Source organism: Oncorhynchus gorbuscha, unplaced genomic scaffold, assembly GCF_021184085.1.
Source record: "Oncorhynchus gorbuscha isolate QuinsamMale2020 ecotype Even-year unplaced genomic scaffold, OgorEven_v1.0 Un_scaffold_645, whole genome shotgun sequence".
NCBI classification, from domain to species: Eukaryota; Metazoa; Chordata; class Actinopteri; order Salmoniformes; family Salmonidae; genus Oncorhynchus; species Oncorhynchus gorbuscha.
In genome coordinates, this window is record NW_025745751.1 from 49,915 (window position 1) to 67,808 (window position 17,894).

Genomic DNA, 17,894 nt, shown 5'->3' on the forward strand with positions numbered 1-17,894 from the left:
GAGCAGGCATTCTGCATTTGAAATATAATTATAAAAACACATCCACAGTAGAAACATCTGTGGTATGACCAAAGGTCAATACTGCAATCTGAGGAATTCACATACTTTAGCAGAAATCAGATGTTATGGAATAAGCCATGTACTTTACCACTGTACCATAATGGACTGTATAGCATACTGTTTTCCTCATTTAGCTAAAAGCAGCCTTTATGGAATAAGTGGCTACATGTTAGAGGCCTGCCATAAGGATTTCCTTTATCTTTCTCTAGGCATACCGATAACAGTGGGCATGGCGAAGCACTGCCCTCACACAGTTTTGTAGGACAAGTTTTGAATGTTGCCTGCACTCATGACCATGAAACCTCAGGAAGGGAAACAGTATTTCCCTTCAATTTGAAACTGAACGTCAATAGAAACATGTGCTACTCTGTGCAATAGTTCACGATCAATAAAGTGTTAGATAACAAAAATAGCATCTGTAAAAATTCTAACTGTTCTTACAATCCTGAAGTAATTTTCATTTCATATTTCCATTGCATGTGATTGCATTATGTCTCCCAAGGACGTGATTTTTTGGAAGACTGAGTGGTGTTTAATCTGTTCTGATTAGCAGTTCATGATTGGTTAATCTTTGAAGCCCTTGATTGTTAATGATAGGATTACTTTTACCTGTGTCATCTGTCTCCATCCACTCTTTCAGCACTTTACTATCTTTGTTACTGGATCTCTGGCCCAGGGCCTTCTATTTACAAGAAGGCTCTAATCTAGTTTATAATCAATGTCAAATACCTAAGTGTTAACATGGGACGTGCAGGGAACACAGGATGTTATGGCACCTTAATTGGGGAGGATGAGCTCATGGTAATGGCTGGAGCGGAATGATTGGAATGATATCAAATACATAAATCACATGGTTTCCAGGTGTTTGATGCCATTCCATTTGCGGGATTCCTGGCATTATTTGCGCCATTCCTGGTATTATTATGAGCCGTCCTCCCCTTAGCAGCCTCCTGTGCTGGGGAAACCAGACATACAACCTTGACTCAGGAGGATGACTCAGTAGGTGACAGCAGAGAGCCATACAATTACAGAAATAACCACTCCTTTCAAAATAAATTGGATTCTTAATAGCTCTGTCTGTAAAACCCTTTCAGTTTCCAATTATAATAAGTAAAATACACATATGGAATACACACATGGAAATGTGCTCATGTAAAAAATGTAGCCTTGATTTAATTGGCCTATGGCAAGTGTAAAAATATGACCTAACTATTTGTGGTGTGTTATTCAATAGCTTGTCAAACCGCCGGCTGTCCTTCGTGTTTTAGTTGTGGACATCATACAAATGCAGGGTTCATCATAGCAACGATGCTAACTAAGCCTTTGCATGCTATTGGTAGTGGTATCAGCTGTTCCATGTCTTTGTCATTGAAGAATATAATGCTGTAATGAATGTGGCCTTTGTTTATTGTGGGTGTGGCCAAACCGAGGGGTGTGAGCTAGAGGGTGGGTGGTATCTGCGTGTACGCGTCACAGGTTAATGCTAGCTGTCAATTGGAAAACAAAACGTCTAACTCCAACTTTATATTTTAGGCAAAACGTGGAACTCATTGTGGCAGGGAAATTAGCCTGGAATCCGCAATTATCTAGTTACTGTAATAGTTATGCATGAATGTCGCTGCTTTCGTCGTATAGCCATTTTCACGAGGACGTACACTAGAGAGCTAGCTAGTGGGCTACTGCTAGCTAGCTGACTTGCTAAGTTAGCTACCTAAGAAAGTGAAAGAAGACGGCAGCTGAACCGAAGCCATACCAATTTACTCAGACCTATGCGACTGATATCAGGTAGTTATTGATCTAGCTAGCCTTTCACTTATTATTTTGTTCACAACACAGTGATACATTGAGCTAATGCACTGCAATTTGTATGTAATAAACATCTAGCTAGTGACCGCAATACGACCCTGGTTGTGGCAGTATAGCACTGTTTTCTAGTCAATAGCTGTGCTCTCACAATTCGTGTAGCTAGCTTGGTTGGTCAACTTGTGGCTAAACTGGAAAGTGTACTACTGGCGACAATGTTTCCGAAAATCGAAGGATTGTACACGTTTCTTGTCGTGCACACTGTTGCTGTGTCACGCGCCGCAGAGAACAAGGGACTGTGCTGACAAGTTACGCATGATGATGTAGCTCTCTGCACCCGCAAAAAAGAGCACTACATCAGACGGGAAAAGCTGTCCATTTACATTTACATTTAAGTCATTTAGCAGACGCTCTTATCATTTACCAGTTATGTTTTAATATCCTCATTATTTTAAACTCTAGGCCAGGGGAAGTAATTGTACCCATTAACCCAAGCGTTGGTGAGGGGATTTTTGTCTGCATCCCAAGATTTACGTTATTCAATTGAAAGCAAATCTCATCACTTGTCAGTTGGCCTAGAATGCCAGTCGTAATTTTACCGTCATATGAGCTGCACTATTTTTGCACAATCTGTCTTCTAAAAACCTCAATGGCATATGCATTGCAGGTGAGAGGGGACGTTTTATATTTCCACTGGAACATGGGAAATTGAACCTCTGTGTTGGTCGATATACCAAAAGGTCTGACAACAGCATATAGTGCAGGAGAACAAGGTCAAAGTGGATGGTGGTTGTCGGTATGCAGACCTTTCCCCTCCTAGGCAGTCAGAACCAGCTTGTCAGGTCAATGCTAATGAATAATTGAAGCACATGCAGCATATGATCAGCATGCTCTGGAACAATGAGGCTTCTCTCAAACACTGCTATTTTATTGGTCAAAATGTTATCTGGATAATACTACAAATTCCTGATTGCTTACAGAGTTAAGCCTATTCCAAGGAGAGCTGGCGTTATGGCATGGGCCGCCTGTCCTCTCATCCATGCTCCGAGCACATGGAACTGTGGTTTGTAGTAGCCTATGTTAAACAGTGAATGTGTTTGTATCAGACTAAAGTGTCATTAGGCTGTACTGTACCAATGCTCCTTTGTACTGGAAATGTGTGTTGATTTTGACACTAGACACTGAGTGAACACGGTGTTCCCCATTGTCCGCCTGTCGCTCTGTGGGTCCAGTCCTATTTTCTGTACATTTGGGCCAGGGGTACTGACTTACCCTATGAGGTTCTGAGCCTGCTGGTTTTCTGTTCTACCTGATAATGAATTGTACACACCTGGTGTCACAGGTCTCAATTATTCCCTGACTCTTGATAGCATGCATTCACCAACCGGAACCTCTAGCTCTTTACAATCATCTTTCCTTTCAATTCTTAGCCACAATTGCACATTTAATCCCTTTGCGAAATATTTGTCCAATAATGAATGATTTATTTTCTCTCGTTTCTGCTCTTTTACAACCATCTCCTTTTCAATGGCTCTCTCCCTTGCCCTCCTGTCCCTCCTTTGCCATCCTGTTTTCCTCCCTTCCATCCTCCACTTCTTCTCCTATCCCCCCCCCCACCCTCTACATTCCCCCTGCCTGTCTAGGGGTATTGTGTCTTCTGTACAGTAACAGTACATGCCTCTCACCCTTCTCTCTCCTGGTGTGGTACACTGTAGGTGAGTGATGGAAACAAGAGAGTTGACTGTGGTGGCTGGCAGCTTCGTGGGGTTTCAGATGCTCTTCTCTGTGGCCAGCCCACTGTTCTCCTCAACCTTCACCCCTGGCTATGGCCGCCTGCCCTCCACCAAGCTCACTGAGTGGAACTCCAGGTACAATACCCTTCCAACAGACCTCTTAACAGGTTTCACATTATAGACTAGCATTGTACCGTTTCTGCTGTTACACACTTCTATCAGACATTAACCCAGGCACACTGATCTTAGGTCAGAAATAGAGAATGGCTGATTTTAATTAGGGCTGATTTCAAGTTTTTATAACAATTGGTCATCTGCATTTTTGGACACCGGTTATGGCCGATTACATTCCACTCCACGAGGAGACTGTGTGGCAGGCTGACTACCTGTTATGCAAGTGCAGCAAGGAGCCAAGGTGCTAGCTAGCATTAAACTTATCTTATAGAAAACAATCAATCTTAACATAATCACTAGTTAACTACACATGGTTGATGATATTACTAGTTTATCTAGCTTGTCCTGCGTTGCATATAATCGATGTGGTGCCTGTTAATTTATTATTGAATCACAGCCTACTTCGCCAAACGGGTGATTTAACAAGCGCATTTGCGAAAAAAGCACTGTCATTGCACCAATGTGTACCTAACCATAAACACCTTTCTTAAAATCAATACACAAGTATATATTTTTAAACCTGCATATTTAGTTAATATTGCCTGCTAAGATGAATTTATTTTGACTAGGGAAATTGTGTCACTTCTCTTGCGTGCTGTGCAAGCAGAATCAGGGTATATGCAGCAGTTTGGGCTGCCTGGCTCGTTGCGAGCTGTGTGAAGACCATTTCTTCCTAACAAAGATTGTAATTCATTTGCCAGAATTATACTTAATTATGACATAACATTGAAGGTTGTGCAATGTAACAGCAATATTTAGACTTAGGGATGCAACCCGTTAGATAAAATACAAAATGGTTCCGTATTTCACTGAAAGTGATAGTTTCCGAATTTGACTATATTAATGACCTACGGCTTGTATTTCTGTGTGTTATTATATTATAATTAAGTCTATGATTTGATAGAGCAGTCTGACTGAGCAGGGGTAGACAGCAGCAGGCTCGAAAGCATTCATTCAAACAGCACTGTCCTGCATTTGCCAGCAGCTCTTCGCTGTGCTTCAAGCATTGCGCTGTTTATGACTTCAAGCCTATCAACTCCCGAGATTAGGCTGGCAATACTAAAGTACCTATGAGAACATCCAATAGATGAAGGTATATGAAATACAAATGGTATAGAGAGAAATAGTCCTATAATAACTTCAACCTAAAACTTCTTACCTGGGAATATTGAAGATGCATGTTAAAAGGAACCACCAGCTTTCATATGTTCTCATGTTCTGAGCAAGGAATTTAAACATGAGCTTTTTTACATGGCACATATTGCACTTTTACTTTCTTCTCCAACACTTTGTTTTTGCATGATTTAAACCAAATTGAATAGGTTTCATTATTTATTTCAGACTAAATTGATTTATTGATGCATTAAGTTAAATTAAGTGTTCATCCAGTATTGTTGTAATTGTTATTATTATATATAGATCACCTTCTGAGTCAAAATGCAAGCCGAGAATTACCGTTCTGCTTTTTTTTTTTACATTACAAAAAAAAAGTACGCCAATGCAACATTGACCAATTAAAACAGTACTGTAGCAATGAGGTTTGTGCAGTAAGCTATACAAATCTTAAAATCTAGACAGAAAATATTTACACAAGAAGCAACGTAATATCACACAGTCAACTTCTCAGTCATTTAGTAAGTTCACCATTCTGCGATTTTTCACTGTTAAAATCGCACAGTGTTCAACACAATGGCTCTTTATGTCATTATTTATACACAATCACCTCAATTGGTTTTGCTTGAATTGCCCAATGCGTTGTTGTTGGGCCATTTTTTAAAATTATACTTCAAAATTTGAGGAAGGATATATGATCACACCGGTAATAGATCCGTTGTTGCATTACTTCTGAGGCACAGCTGATTGAGAATACATTTAAATCATTTGTCTTTTATTTTACTGGGCAGATGGTGCCTGCATCTAATGGTCAGTCTCAGAGGAGGGAGAGAATAGCAGACTGAGGTTCCGCCTGTCAACATCCCTCCGCTCTCCCTTTCCTCCACTGACACTGACCAAAAAGAGACCCCGTCTTCCAGCTGATGGCAACTCGAGTTGCACCGTTATTTCTGCCTCATGCACATATTCATGTTGTTACTCCTATGAACAGAGAAAGTGAACTATTAAAAGACCCAAGATGCTAATAATAACAGCAATGCAAGCCTATAGATACACTTTCCTACTCATTCATTATTGCTGCAGTGCTTGTTGTAGCGCTGAGTGGAAATGGGAAGAACATGTGTTTTATGCCTTATCAAAGTGTTGACAGTGCTGCTGAGGGAGAACTTTAATGTGATCTCACTCATAAAACAGCAGTTCTTTGACATATTTGTTGACAGTCTCTCTAGTCATTTGAAATCACACAGTATCAAATTTTGCTGTAGCTTTCTTTTATGCCTGCTACGTTACTGCCAATAAAGTAATCTGAGCCACCCGATTGGCCAGCGGTAGGCCTATAGTGCACTTGATTTGCTCTCCAGCCCTGCCGGAAAGGCAGAGTTTGTACCTTCAGACACATGAAATGGTTCAAAATGGCAACAGTTCAGATACTTGGCACACAGGGCAGCTGAATCGGTTGCACCTACCACCAACAGCCCGAGACAAATAAAATAGGAACACAAGGCTTTATCGTTGTTTTTTTGTTTTACAGAAAGGTTTGTCGATCGACTACGAATGCCTTGGAGATCCACCAGTTGATCGCAATTCACCTGTTGGGGGGAGTCCTGAGCCTCAGTTCATACAGGGGTCATGCACACTAAACACTGCTTACAGGATGTGTGTACCATGGCATAACAAGCCAAAGGTGACGCACTGATAGTGGTTGAAGTTTGATACAAAGTTACCCTTCATTGCATAACGGCTCCCAGTGTGTCAGTCTGTTATTATTTATTCAAGCTTTGCTTGTAAAGGGACACAGAGGATATCTACAGAAAGATGCACAGCAGAGATGTAACCCTGAGGCGTAGGCTAAGGAACTAGCTAGATGGAGGGAGGGGCTAGATGGAGGGAGGAGCTAGAGGGAGAGGAAATGCTCTTGCCCCTTCTGCTTCATAAGAGACTGTCTCAAATTCCACTCTCCTCCTTGGTCATGGCAGTTATGCTCTCAGATAGTCATGTTATAATGGTGACACTAAAAATAACAATGTTCATTGTACAGTGGCTGGTTTGTGGAGCCAGCATTGCTAGGCCTTTGGGACAGCTGGTGTGCTCAGGGTCTGGGGACTGTGTGTGCTGGTGAGGGGCGATAAGAGGCGTGGTAGCACTGGAGTTATCTTCACTAGCCCAGATAAAGAGTCCCAGAGGTCAACGAGACCTGAGTAGTTTTACATACACACACACACATGATTCTTCTTCAAATTAGTTTGATTGCCATGGTTCCACACGGCCCAAATGAATCAAATCAAATTGTATTTGTCACATACACATGGTTAGCAGATGTTAGTGCGAGTGTAGCGAAATGCTTGTGCTTCTAATTCCGACAATGCAGTAATAACCAACAAGTCATCTTGCTAACAATTCCAAAACTACTACCTTATAGACACAAGTGTAAGGGGATAAAGAATATGTACATAAAGATATATGATTGAGTGATGGTACAGAGCGGCATAGGCAAGGTACAGTAGATGGTATTGAGTGCAGTATATACATATGAGATGAGAATGTAAATAAAGTGGCATAGTTAAAGTGGCTAGTGATACATGTATTACATAAGGATGCAGTAGATGATATAGAGTACAGTATATATGTATACATATGAGATGAATAATGTAGGGTATGTAAACATTATATTAGGTAGCATTGTTTAAAGTGGCTAGTGATATATTTTACATAATTTCCCATCAATTCCCATTATTAAAGTGGCTGGAGTTGAGTCAGTGTGTTTGCAGCAGCCACTCAATGTTAGTGGCGGCTGTTTAACAGTCTGGTGGCCTTGAGATAGAAGCTGTTTTTCAGTCTCTCGGTCCCAGCTTTGATGCACCTGTACTGACCTCGCCTTCTGGATAATAGCGGGGTGAACAGGCAGTGGCTCGGGTGGTTGTTGTCCTTGATGATCTTTATGGCCTTCCTGTGACATCGGGTGGTGTAGGTGTCCTGGAGGGCAGGTAGTTTGCCCCCGGTGATGCGTTTTGCAGACCTCACTACCCTCTGGAGAGCCTTACGGTTGTGGCCGGAGCAGTTGCCGTACCAGGCGGTGATACAGCCCGACGGGATGCTCTCGATTGTGCGTCTGTAGAAGTTTGTGAGTGCTTTTGGTGACAAGCCGAATTTCTTCAGCCTTCTTCACGATGCTGTCTGTGTGGGTGGACCAATTCAGTTTGTCTGTGATGTGTACGCCGAGGAACTTAAAACTTACTACCCTCTCCACTACTGTTCCATCGATGTGGATAGGGGGGTGTTCCATCTGCTGTTTCCTGAAGTCCACAATCATCTCCTTAGTTTTGTTGACGTTGAGTGTGAGGTTATGTTCCTGACACCACACTCCGAGGGCCCTCACCTCCTCCCTGAAGGCCGTCTCGTCGTTGTTGGTAATCAAGCCTACCACTGTTGTGTCGTCCGGAAAACTTGATGATTGAGTTGGAGGCGTGCGTGGCCACGCAGTCGTGGGTGAACAGGGAGTACAGGAGAGGGCTCAGAACGCACCCTTGTGGGGCCCCTCACCACTTGGGGGCGGCCCGTCAGGAAGTCCAGTACCCAGTTGCACAGGGCGGGGTCGAGACCCAGGGTCCCGAGCTTGATGACGAGCTTGGAGGGCACTATGGTGTTAAATGCCGAGCTGTAGTCGATGAACAACATTCTCACATAGGTATTCCTCTTGTCCAGATGGGTTAGGGCAGTGTGCAGTGTGGTTGAGATTGCATCGTCTGTGGACCTATTTGGGCGGTAAGCAAATTGGAGTGGGTCTAGGGTGTCAGGTAGGGTGGAGGTGATATGGTCCTTGACTAGTCTCTCAAAGCACTTCATGATGACGGAAGTGAGTGCTACAGGGCGGTAGTCGTTTAGCTCAGCTACCTTAGCTTTCTTGGGAACAGGAACAATGGTGGCCCTCTTGAAGCATGTGGGAACAGCAGACTGGGATAGGGATTGATTGAATATGTCCGTAAACACACCAGCCAGCTGGTCTGCGCATGCTCTGAGGGCGCGGCTGGGGATGCCGTCTGGGCCTGCAGCCTTGCGACGGTTGACACGTTTAAATGTTTTCCTCACGTCGGCTGCAGTGAAGGAGAGTCCGCATGTTTTAGTTGCGGGCAGTGTCAGTGGCACTGTATTGTCCTCAAAGCGGGCAAAAAAGTTATTTAGTCTGCCTGGGAGCAAGACATCCTGGTCCGTGACGGTGCTGGTTTTCTTTTTGTAATCCATGATTGACTGTAGACCCTGCCACCATACCTCTTGTGTCTGAGCCGTTGAATTGAGATTCTACTTTGTCTCTATACTGACGCTTAGCTTGTTTGATTGCCTTGCGGAGGGAATAGTTACACTGTTTGTATTCGGTCATGTTTCCAGTCACCTTGCCCTGATTAAAAGCATTGGTTCGCGCTTTCAGTTTCACGCGAATGCTGCCATCAATCCACGGTTTCTGGTTTGGGAATGTTATAATCGTTGCTATGGGAACGACATCTTCAACGCACGTTCTAATGAACTCGCACACCGAATCAGCGTATTCGTCAATGTTGTCGTCTGACGCAATACGGAACATATCCCAGTCCACGTGATGGAAGCAGTCTTGGAGTGTGGAATCAGATTGGTCGGACCAGCGTTGAACAGACCTCAGCGTGGGACCTTCTTGTTTTAGTTTCTGTCTGTAGGCAGGGATCAACTAAATGGAGTCGTGGTCAGCTTTTCCGAAAGGAGGGAGGGGCAGGGCCTTATATGCATCGCGGAAGTTGGAATAGCAATGATCCAAGGTTTTTCTAGCCCTGGTTGCGCAATCGATATGCTGATAAAATTTAGGGAGTCTTGTTTTCAGATTAGCCTTGTTAAAATCCCCAGCTACAATGAATGCAGCCTCCGGATATGTGGATTCCAGTTTGCAAAGAGTCAAATAAAGTTTGTTCAGAGCCATCGATGTGTCTGCTTGGGGGGGAATATATACGGCTGTGATTATAGATAATGCGATCTACATTTAATTGTGAGGAATTCTAAATCAGGTGGACAGAAGGACTTGAGTTCCTGTATGTTGTTTTGGCCACACCACGTCACGTTAACCATAAAGCATACGCCCCCGCCCCGCTTCTTACCAGAAAGATGTTTGTTTCTGTCGGCGCGATGCGTGGAGAATGAGCTTTCTTCATTGTGTTCTCAGTGCTATAAAGGATGTTATTGTTATGTTACTGGAACTGTTTATTAGTATTACTGCTGCCGTTGTGCTAGTCTTGCATCATTCTCTGCCATGGCGCTGACTGTCCCTGTTTCTGTGTGCTTGCCCAGATTGGTGTCCACTGTCCATGCTCTGATCGTGGGCCTCTTCTGTCTCTACATCCTGTGGTTTGATGATGCTGTCAACGCAGACCCCGTCTGGTAAGATGAACTTCATTACTGTCTGCTTTCTGTCACTCTAGCAGCCATGGCTACTAGCCTACCCCAAGAGGGTGGGAAGGATGATGCTGCCATTCCCCACTGTCAGAGAGAAATCTCGTTGGAGTCTCCAGAGGTGTAGATTCAGTGGATTTGTCCTTTCATTGTCTTTTCTATGTTCTCTCTCCTACTGCTGACTGTGATTACATCATTGTATCCTGAAAGAGAGGAATGGTAATTTCCCCCTCTCCCTCCCTCTCCCTTCTGTTTCTGTCTTCTACTCTCTTCGCTCTCCTCTTTCTGTCTTCTACTCGTGTTTCTCTCCTTCTGTTTCTATTCCTCTCTTCCTCTGCCAACAAGGCTCCTTTTCATAGCAAACAACATCAGCCCAGTCTTAACCCCCCCTTCTGGTAACTGTCTCCCCTGAGTCCCCCTGGCCCCCAGCAGCACCCTGCGTCTCTGGCTGTCTGCTCAATACAGCACTTCCCTCGCTCTCATTGTCTGTCTGTCGCTGATGTAGCAGAGAAAAGGGGAAGTGAAGGGCCAATGGGGAGGAGTCCTGCCACCCCCCCTTCATCTGCTCTGTGTCCACATGTCTCACATTTAGACTACTCTCTTTTTCCTTCTTTGTTGTTCCTTTACTCTCATAGGGTTTGTTTAATAGGGGTGTAATTGTTGTACCCTCCCAGCCCAAGCCATGTTGTCTTGTTTTTTTCCTTTGTTTTAGTCTTTGTAGTATTGGTACTTACCTTTTGTCTCTTATGTATTTGCTTTCCTGTCCATCTCTTTTAGTTTCTTACTTTTCCTCTATTTAGACTGGTAGCCATGTTATTTTGCTAGCGCAGTAGCTAGTTCCTCTTATTGCAACACTGAATGGCGTAAGCATTAAATCCTCAGACAATCTGATTGCATTACAGCATCATTTAGACATGCCACAGACTGGCATTGTGCTGGGCTTCACAGAACTAGCCGCCCACAAAACCTGCATTGTGACAGATTCAGTTTCTTGCAATGTCACTCTGGCAGTTCTGCCTGGGTTTTGTCGTCATAATCCATTCAATCCAAAGCGTTTTCCAAATCCACCTCCTTCACATCGCTTGATTGGTTTATCTGAGCTTTAAAGGTAACATGTAGGCCTCCCGGGTGGCGCAGTGGTCAAGGGCGCTGTAATGCAGCGCCAGCTGTGCCACCAGAGACTCTGGGTTCGTGCCCAGGCTCTGTTGTAACCGGCCGCGACCGGGAGGTCCGTGGGGCGACGCACAATTGGCCTAGCGTCGTCCGGGTTAGGGAGGGTTTTGCCGGTAGGGATATCCTTGTCTCATCGCGCACCAGCGACTCCTGTTGCGGGCCAGGCGCAGTGCGTGCTAACCAAGGTTGCCAGGTGCACGGTGTTTCCCCCGACACATTGGTGCGGCTGGCTTCCGGGTTGGATGCGTGCTGTGTTTTAAGAAGCAGTGTGGCTTGGTTGGTTTGTGTATTGGAGGACGCATGACTTTCGACCTTCGTCACTCCCGAGCCCGTACGGGAGTTGTAGCGATGATAGTAGCTACTAACAATTGGATACCACGAAATTGGGGATAAAATTCAACAACAAAAAAAACAAAAAAAGTACGATGTAACCAGTGAGCGCAGAATACAGACTCAATTGGTTTAAAACAATAGAGTTCAGTGATGTAACCCCAGGTGTGGTTTACTGTAACATTAAGATCCCTTTATTGGTCAAATACACACAAGGCCCAACTGAACTGTGACTTCCACTTTTTAACCCAACACCTCTAAAAGACTCATACATACACATAAATATAGAGGTTTTGGAGAGGTGCAGGGGACTACCACACTGGGCGCCTGGGGAGCTGTTGCTGGGGGGGTTAAGTGCCCCGCTCACGGACACAACGGCAGACAATGGAATCTAGGATTTGATACCAGCAACCCTCCGGTTGCCAGCTTACTTCCCAACAGATTTTTCCCGGCAGACCCGGGATTCAAACTGGCAACCGTCCGGTTGCTGGCTCGCCTCTAACCACTAGGCTACCTGCTACCCTGCCATACCTGGATCAGTCATGGAATCTGAGAATCTTTGGACCGATCTCATCCTGACCCCTCCTGTTGATCTGTCTGAAGTTTATCTTAGCTTTAACAGTTTCACAAGTTTATCTACGAATGGCTTTGATTCTCTATATGGTTGAATAGATGGGTGGGCTCCAGGATGTACAGTAAACATGAGGAAGTGGAGAAAAGATTGGCTGCATATGACATTGATCGTGGCTACATGAGTGGGGGTTCAGAGAGGATGTTGCACTCAGACATACCCGTTCAGGTTACGTTGAGGTAGAGGTGAGGGAGGGCGGTGTCACGTGGAGCCCCCCTCTGATCCAGAGAGCATGTCGTGGTGTGCTGTCACAGAGCCATGACCCCGCCCTCAGCAACAGGATACCTGTGATGGAGAGAGGACAAAATCAGTTCGTGTCACTTTACTGAGACACACACATTATTTTGATCACAGTCACTTAGCAGATGTTCTTGTCAAGTGCCTCTTGAACTCTCGTCGACACCCAGGCCTAGGCAGTAAATGTGGCCCATGTGATACGGTGAACTGATAACCATGGTGTTGCCCAAACCTTGTCCAAGCAACTGAGTCGTACAATCCACTCCTACAGTCAAGAGAAGTGGTTCTCATTCTTACAATATGTACTATATGCAGGCTACTGCTCACATGTACACACATCCTGACACGTATTTGTCCATGAGCACACAATCACAAGGGTACAGCAGGCAAACAGAAACACACCCTCTGTGTGTGAGCACAATGCATTTGTCAACACAGTGCTGTTTAAACTGGACCTTCCCTGGACTACGGTATGTCAGCAGTAGCAACACTGACTCTTGACATGGCCATGAGAAAAATGTGCCTATTTGAATTTTTATTTAAATGAACTCTCATTGGAGACCCCTGCAGTGGACTTCACTAATACAGTATGTAGAATGCTTTGTGGACTTCACTAGATTTCTGTGAAATCGTAAGTAGCTTTTGTTTCTGTTTTACTGTAGTTTTACTGCATTAATCTGTAATGTGGCAACTGTTATTCTGAAAGAACACTTTGTTTTGCTTTTGCTGTACAGGGGGGAGCCTGGACTAGTGAAACTTAATGTGGCCATAACGTGTGGTTATTTGCTCTATGGTGAGTCTCATGTTTATCCTCTTGTATAACAATAAGCCATCCACATTTCCCTGTAGACAGTAGATGAAAATAATAAACTGTGTGCTAACTACCCACTTGTTGTTCTGTGTAGACCTTGTGCTTCTGGCCACTAACTGGAGCACAATGGGGGACAGCTTTTTTGTCTGCCACCACTTGGCGGCGCTCTATGCATATGGATATGTCTTGGTGAGTCTGGGGGGAAACTATGAGCACAATGGCTAATATTAGATGGCTCTTTGGCGTCTTTTGGGTTTTGGTATTGAAATACTCATGTCTTCTTTCTAAAGATGTGTTGCACATTTAGTCTGTTTTCAGTTTATTTCTGCCCATGTCTGTTTGTGGTAATACGTCTTTACACTCTCTGCAGTCTCGTGGTGTGCTTCCCTATTTCGCCAACTTCCGTCTCATTTCAGAGTTATCCACACCTTTTGTGAACCAAAGGTAAGCTAGCTCCACGTTTACCCTATATTAATGAATACTCCTCCTGTTTGTCAGCCCTCTGTCAGTGTTGACATTATTCCGTTGTCATCCACGTATAGGTGGTTCTACGAGGTGCTGAAGTACCCTCGCTCGGACCGCTTGGTTGTGGCCAACGGCATGGCCATGGCAGTGGTCTTCTTCATGGTGCGCATCTTCGTCATGCCTCCCTACTGGGCCCGGGTGTTTGCCACCTTCGGAACGGAGGCCTTTGAGCGCTTGGGCATCGGTGCTCAGGTGGCCTGGATAACATCCTGTATCGCCCTGGACATCCTCAACACCATCTGGATGTACAAGATCGCCCGCGGCTGCTACAAGGTCATGATGGGCGCCCGCGGCAGGAAGGCCAAAGAGGTCTCCCCGCTCAAGCAGAACCATGTGAATAACCACACAGACTAAGAGATACTGGCCGGAGGGGGGAGATAGACAGACTCTGTGGAAGGGAGACAGGAAGGACTTCAAGGGCTCTTATAGCCCCTGCTAGCTCTAACCTTACTATTATCTCCATACCCAGAAATCATGCAGCCGAATGGATTCAGGTCCTCATCAGATTCAGCCTCACAGAATGAGACTGGTCCCACACTAGCTTCTGTACCTCAGTGTTTCATCAATGGTATGGTGGTACCCTGGCTGGGTTTGGTTGGAGATGACAGAGTAGCTGTTAAGTAAACTCCTTCTTGTTCACCTTCAACTTCAACCCAAACTCAGTCATCTGAAGTGCCTGTGATGGACAAGTAGAAAGCAATAAAATAAGAAACCGCATTCTGGCTCTGTCAGAGACTCCCTCGGCCATCATCCTTTACCCTTTTCAGTTCCCTGACCCGTCCACCCAGAGGAGAGCCTCCTGCTTTGCCCACAGAATAAGTACCTGTTAGTGTGCTAGTTTGACAGACCGAGACACCGCAATGCCTCTTACTGCATTTGCTGTGGCCTCCTTTTTATGAACACCACCTACATCGCCAGCAGACCGGTCGCCCTCTCACAGCAACAGTTCAGATTGAATCACCACTGGATTTCCCATCCACAGCCTGGATGCACATCCAGGGGAAATGGAGACAGGGATGTGGGGATTGGATCCTACCGCTGCCGCCAACTCTCCGGAATCATGTTTTTTCATTGGACGCTTCTCGTCCAGGGTCTGGCTGTGCTCTGTTTGCGTCTCTGGGATCTCAGTTATCCTATTTGTTCCTCCTGTTACTCAACCTCAAAACCAGGAATTGACAACGCGTCTTAACTACACTACACTATCATAACCCTCTGTCACAGCGGAGTGGTTAAATCCATCCAGTTTGATGCTTCTGTTCTACCTCTCCCCTGCCTTATAAAGACGTGTCAGTCCCTCCATATGAGAATAATCACAATGAGGTTTTTTCTCCTTCTGTAAAGATGTTTTAGCCTTTGAAAAGATATCATCCATTATCTCTAGTTCAGTGGACTGGAAAGAACGTTTTCTCTGTTTCTCTGGAGATTTTCCCAGCCACTGCAGTGTAACACTACTGTTAAACACAACCCTCGTTCTAGTGTCTATCTAAGGTACCTCTGGGGATTTTAACTTCCATTTTTCTCCTCTATTTTCTGTGTTGTATTGAGAACTGAATTTGGAACAAGAGAGGGTCCCTTTAGGGGGGGAAGCATCCTTCTGTTTTAGGTGCTGTTCTGCCTACAGAGTGGCAGCCATAGGAATGCCGGAAATGTGATGTTCCCAATCGTTTCTATAGATATTCATGTAAGATCAATTATGAATGACCTATCTGACAAGAACAGCAATACGCTGGCAATGTTGTACTATATGTGTAGCCATGTAAAGTCCTACTGTATTACTCAGTTGGAAATCGCCCTTTCAAATCAAGTTGATTTGATTGATTCAAATCACAGAGCTTGTTAAGGAAACGTTGGATTATGATGATTTATACTCTAGTTTGGATCACTAAACAGGATACATATGAATTGCATTAATCTATGGGTTCCTCTGCACTTCATTTTAATCAGTGTATATTTTATGTTTTTCACCCAGCTGTATTGAGTGCATGTTAAGTGTTTTGTTTTCTGTCCTCCTCCTGTCCCTAAAGCGTTGACGTCGTTTGGACGGGGGTCTGAAATGTTAGACTTTTCACTGTGGAATTAAAGCACACTCCCCATGGTGGAGCAAAACCCTTTTGAGCCCCTCCATGTACCACCTAGGAGGGTTGTATTGTCGTGCCTTTACGCAAACAGGAAATCTTATTGCAGTCCGGTCGAGATTAGCATGACATTTTAATGTATAACTGCTGTTTTTCCTTTTTTTCTCGCTATTGTAATCTCTTCTCTCTATGGATACTGTTATGTATATATTTTTGTACCCTGCACAATAATGAATCCAGACAAGTATTCTCCAAAGTTGACCCCTCTGAAGGGCCTGCTTGTTTTTCTTCTGAATACGGGAGCAGGTCTCGATATGAATGTTGTGATGGTTCTAGTGACATTAGGAGGAGTGGGAAGTGGCTTAGAGGCTGCTGGTTATGACCAGAATGAAGATGAGATTGGAAATGTAATTATTGTCATGTAGTTATTCAGCTACTTCAGCTCTGTTGAGAAGCTAGTGAGATTCAGCTCACTCTTCTCACCCAGTCCTCCAATACTTCAAGCTGTGAATAGAGCAACATGTTTATCATTCATCAGTCAAGAAAACAATATTTACAACTGAGTACATGTGCAGCCTGATGATGAGATTTCTGGTGCGCCAGTAGGCTGTGGTGCGCATTTAAGTCTGCTTCGGATGCCTGTGAGAGAGGTTGTACTTCTGCACAATGTCCAAAGTTTGTACAAACTATTAATTGGATGTTTAGTGTTTCACTGGCTTCAGTGTGTCTGTGGTGTGTTGAATTGCAATGTAGACCTCTGGGTGATTTAAAATAGTCAAGTTTTGGTTTTTGGTAATGAGGAAGTGACACGGCGGTTTCTGTAACATCATGCCCGAGTGCACTAGTATCCGCAAGAAATAACCGTGTGGCCTTCTATCCCTTTTGGAAGGCTAACATTGTGTATTAAGAGGGTTTCAGGCCCTGGTGAGAAATGAGGACATGTTGTAGCTCCTGGAAGAACTGGTAGAACCGTTGCATTTATTTCAGCTGCATTTCATCTCTTTTGTAAGGTTGAACTTAGCAGCGTCTCAAGACTTTTAGCCATTTGATACTAAATGCAATGGATTAGCCAGTAAATAACCTTTGACTGAATCCATGTATTCTTGCCCCAGCTTTTTGTGGACTCTCTCGGATAGTCCTGCTTCACCTGTGGAGCAGATCTGTAGACCGCAGCAGTCGCATCCTTTAAGTCACAAGGAGGTGCGGAGATGGAACAAATTAAGTCAAGAAAATAACTAATATAACTGATAGTGATGAAACGAGTGAACATGAACTAATGAGGAAAAAAATCATAGATCAAATGTTGCCAGTGGGTTTTTGGTTGTTTTTTTATTATTTTAATGCAATGACATTTATTGTTACATTATTTTCTGAATATTTTAATGTGAAAAGAACAATACACAGGCCTTAGGGTCCCTGTCTCAACACCATGTGATTTAGATTGTCTGTCTACAATGACCACTACTAATGATGTCGTTGTAGCACTGAAAGTTCAGAATTACTTGAAAGTTTTGCTCTTCAATAAATTTGAAGACAGAAAAAAGATTTGTCTCAATCGTTGCTTTTTGGCTTCAGATTAACAATTCAAACACCATTGACTTTCAGGTATTTTGTTTACACTGGTGCACACAAACTGAGATAATTTCATGAAAATACTGCATGTTGGATGCATCGTAGTCAGAATGCGTACAGCAGTGTTGGATGGTTCTAAGCTTTCTAAGGTATGTCTGGATAAGTCTAGTCTAGCTAGTCCATAACATTTTAATTGTTACATGCTTCGTAAACAACAGGTGTAGACTAACAGGGAAATGCTTAGATAT

The 17,894-nt window shown here is 44.1% G+C and overlaps 1 protein-coding gene across 4 annotated transcripts; it reads left to right on the top strand.

Annotated features, from left to right (window-relative positions):
- The first annotated feature begins 1,512 nt into the window (after nucleotides 1–1,512).
- LOC124019624 (TLC domain-containing protein 4-B-like) lies at nucleotides 1,513–17,619 on the top strand. 4 transcript variants are annotated; one of them, XM_046335010.1, is made up of 8 exons: nucleotides 1,868–2,659; nucleotides 2,844–2,926; nucleotides 3,579–3,731; nucleotides 10,191–10,280; nucleotides 13,398–13,456; nucleotides 13,569–13,663; nucleotides 13,845–13,918; nucleotides 14,017–17,619. In XM_046335010.1, exons 3-8 carry the CDS (start codon nucleotides 3,586–3,588, stop codon nucleotides 14,351–14,353), a joined length of 801 nt encoding a protein of 266 aa, XP_046190966.1. In that variant the 5' UTR covers nucleotides 1,868–2,659; nucleotides 2,844–2,926; nucleotides 3,579–3,585; the 3' UTR covers nucleotides 14,354–17,619. The 4 variants fall into 4 exon arrangements, with proteins under 4 accessions (XP_046190965.1, XP_046190966.1, XP_046190967.1 ...); XM_046335011.1 differs by having other exon boundaries at nucleotides 1,868–2,530; XM_046335009.1 differs by lacking the exons at nucleotides 1,868–2,659; nucleotides 2,844–2,926 and adding an exon at nucleotides 1,513–1,845.
- The last annotated feature ends 275 nt before the right edge of the window (nucleotides 17,620–17,894 follow it).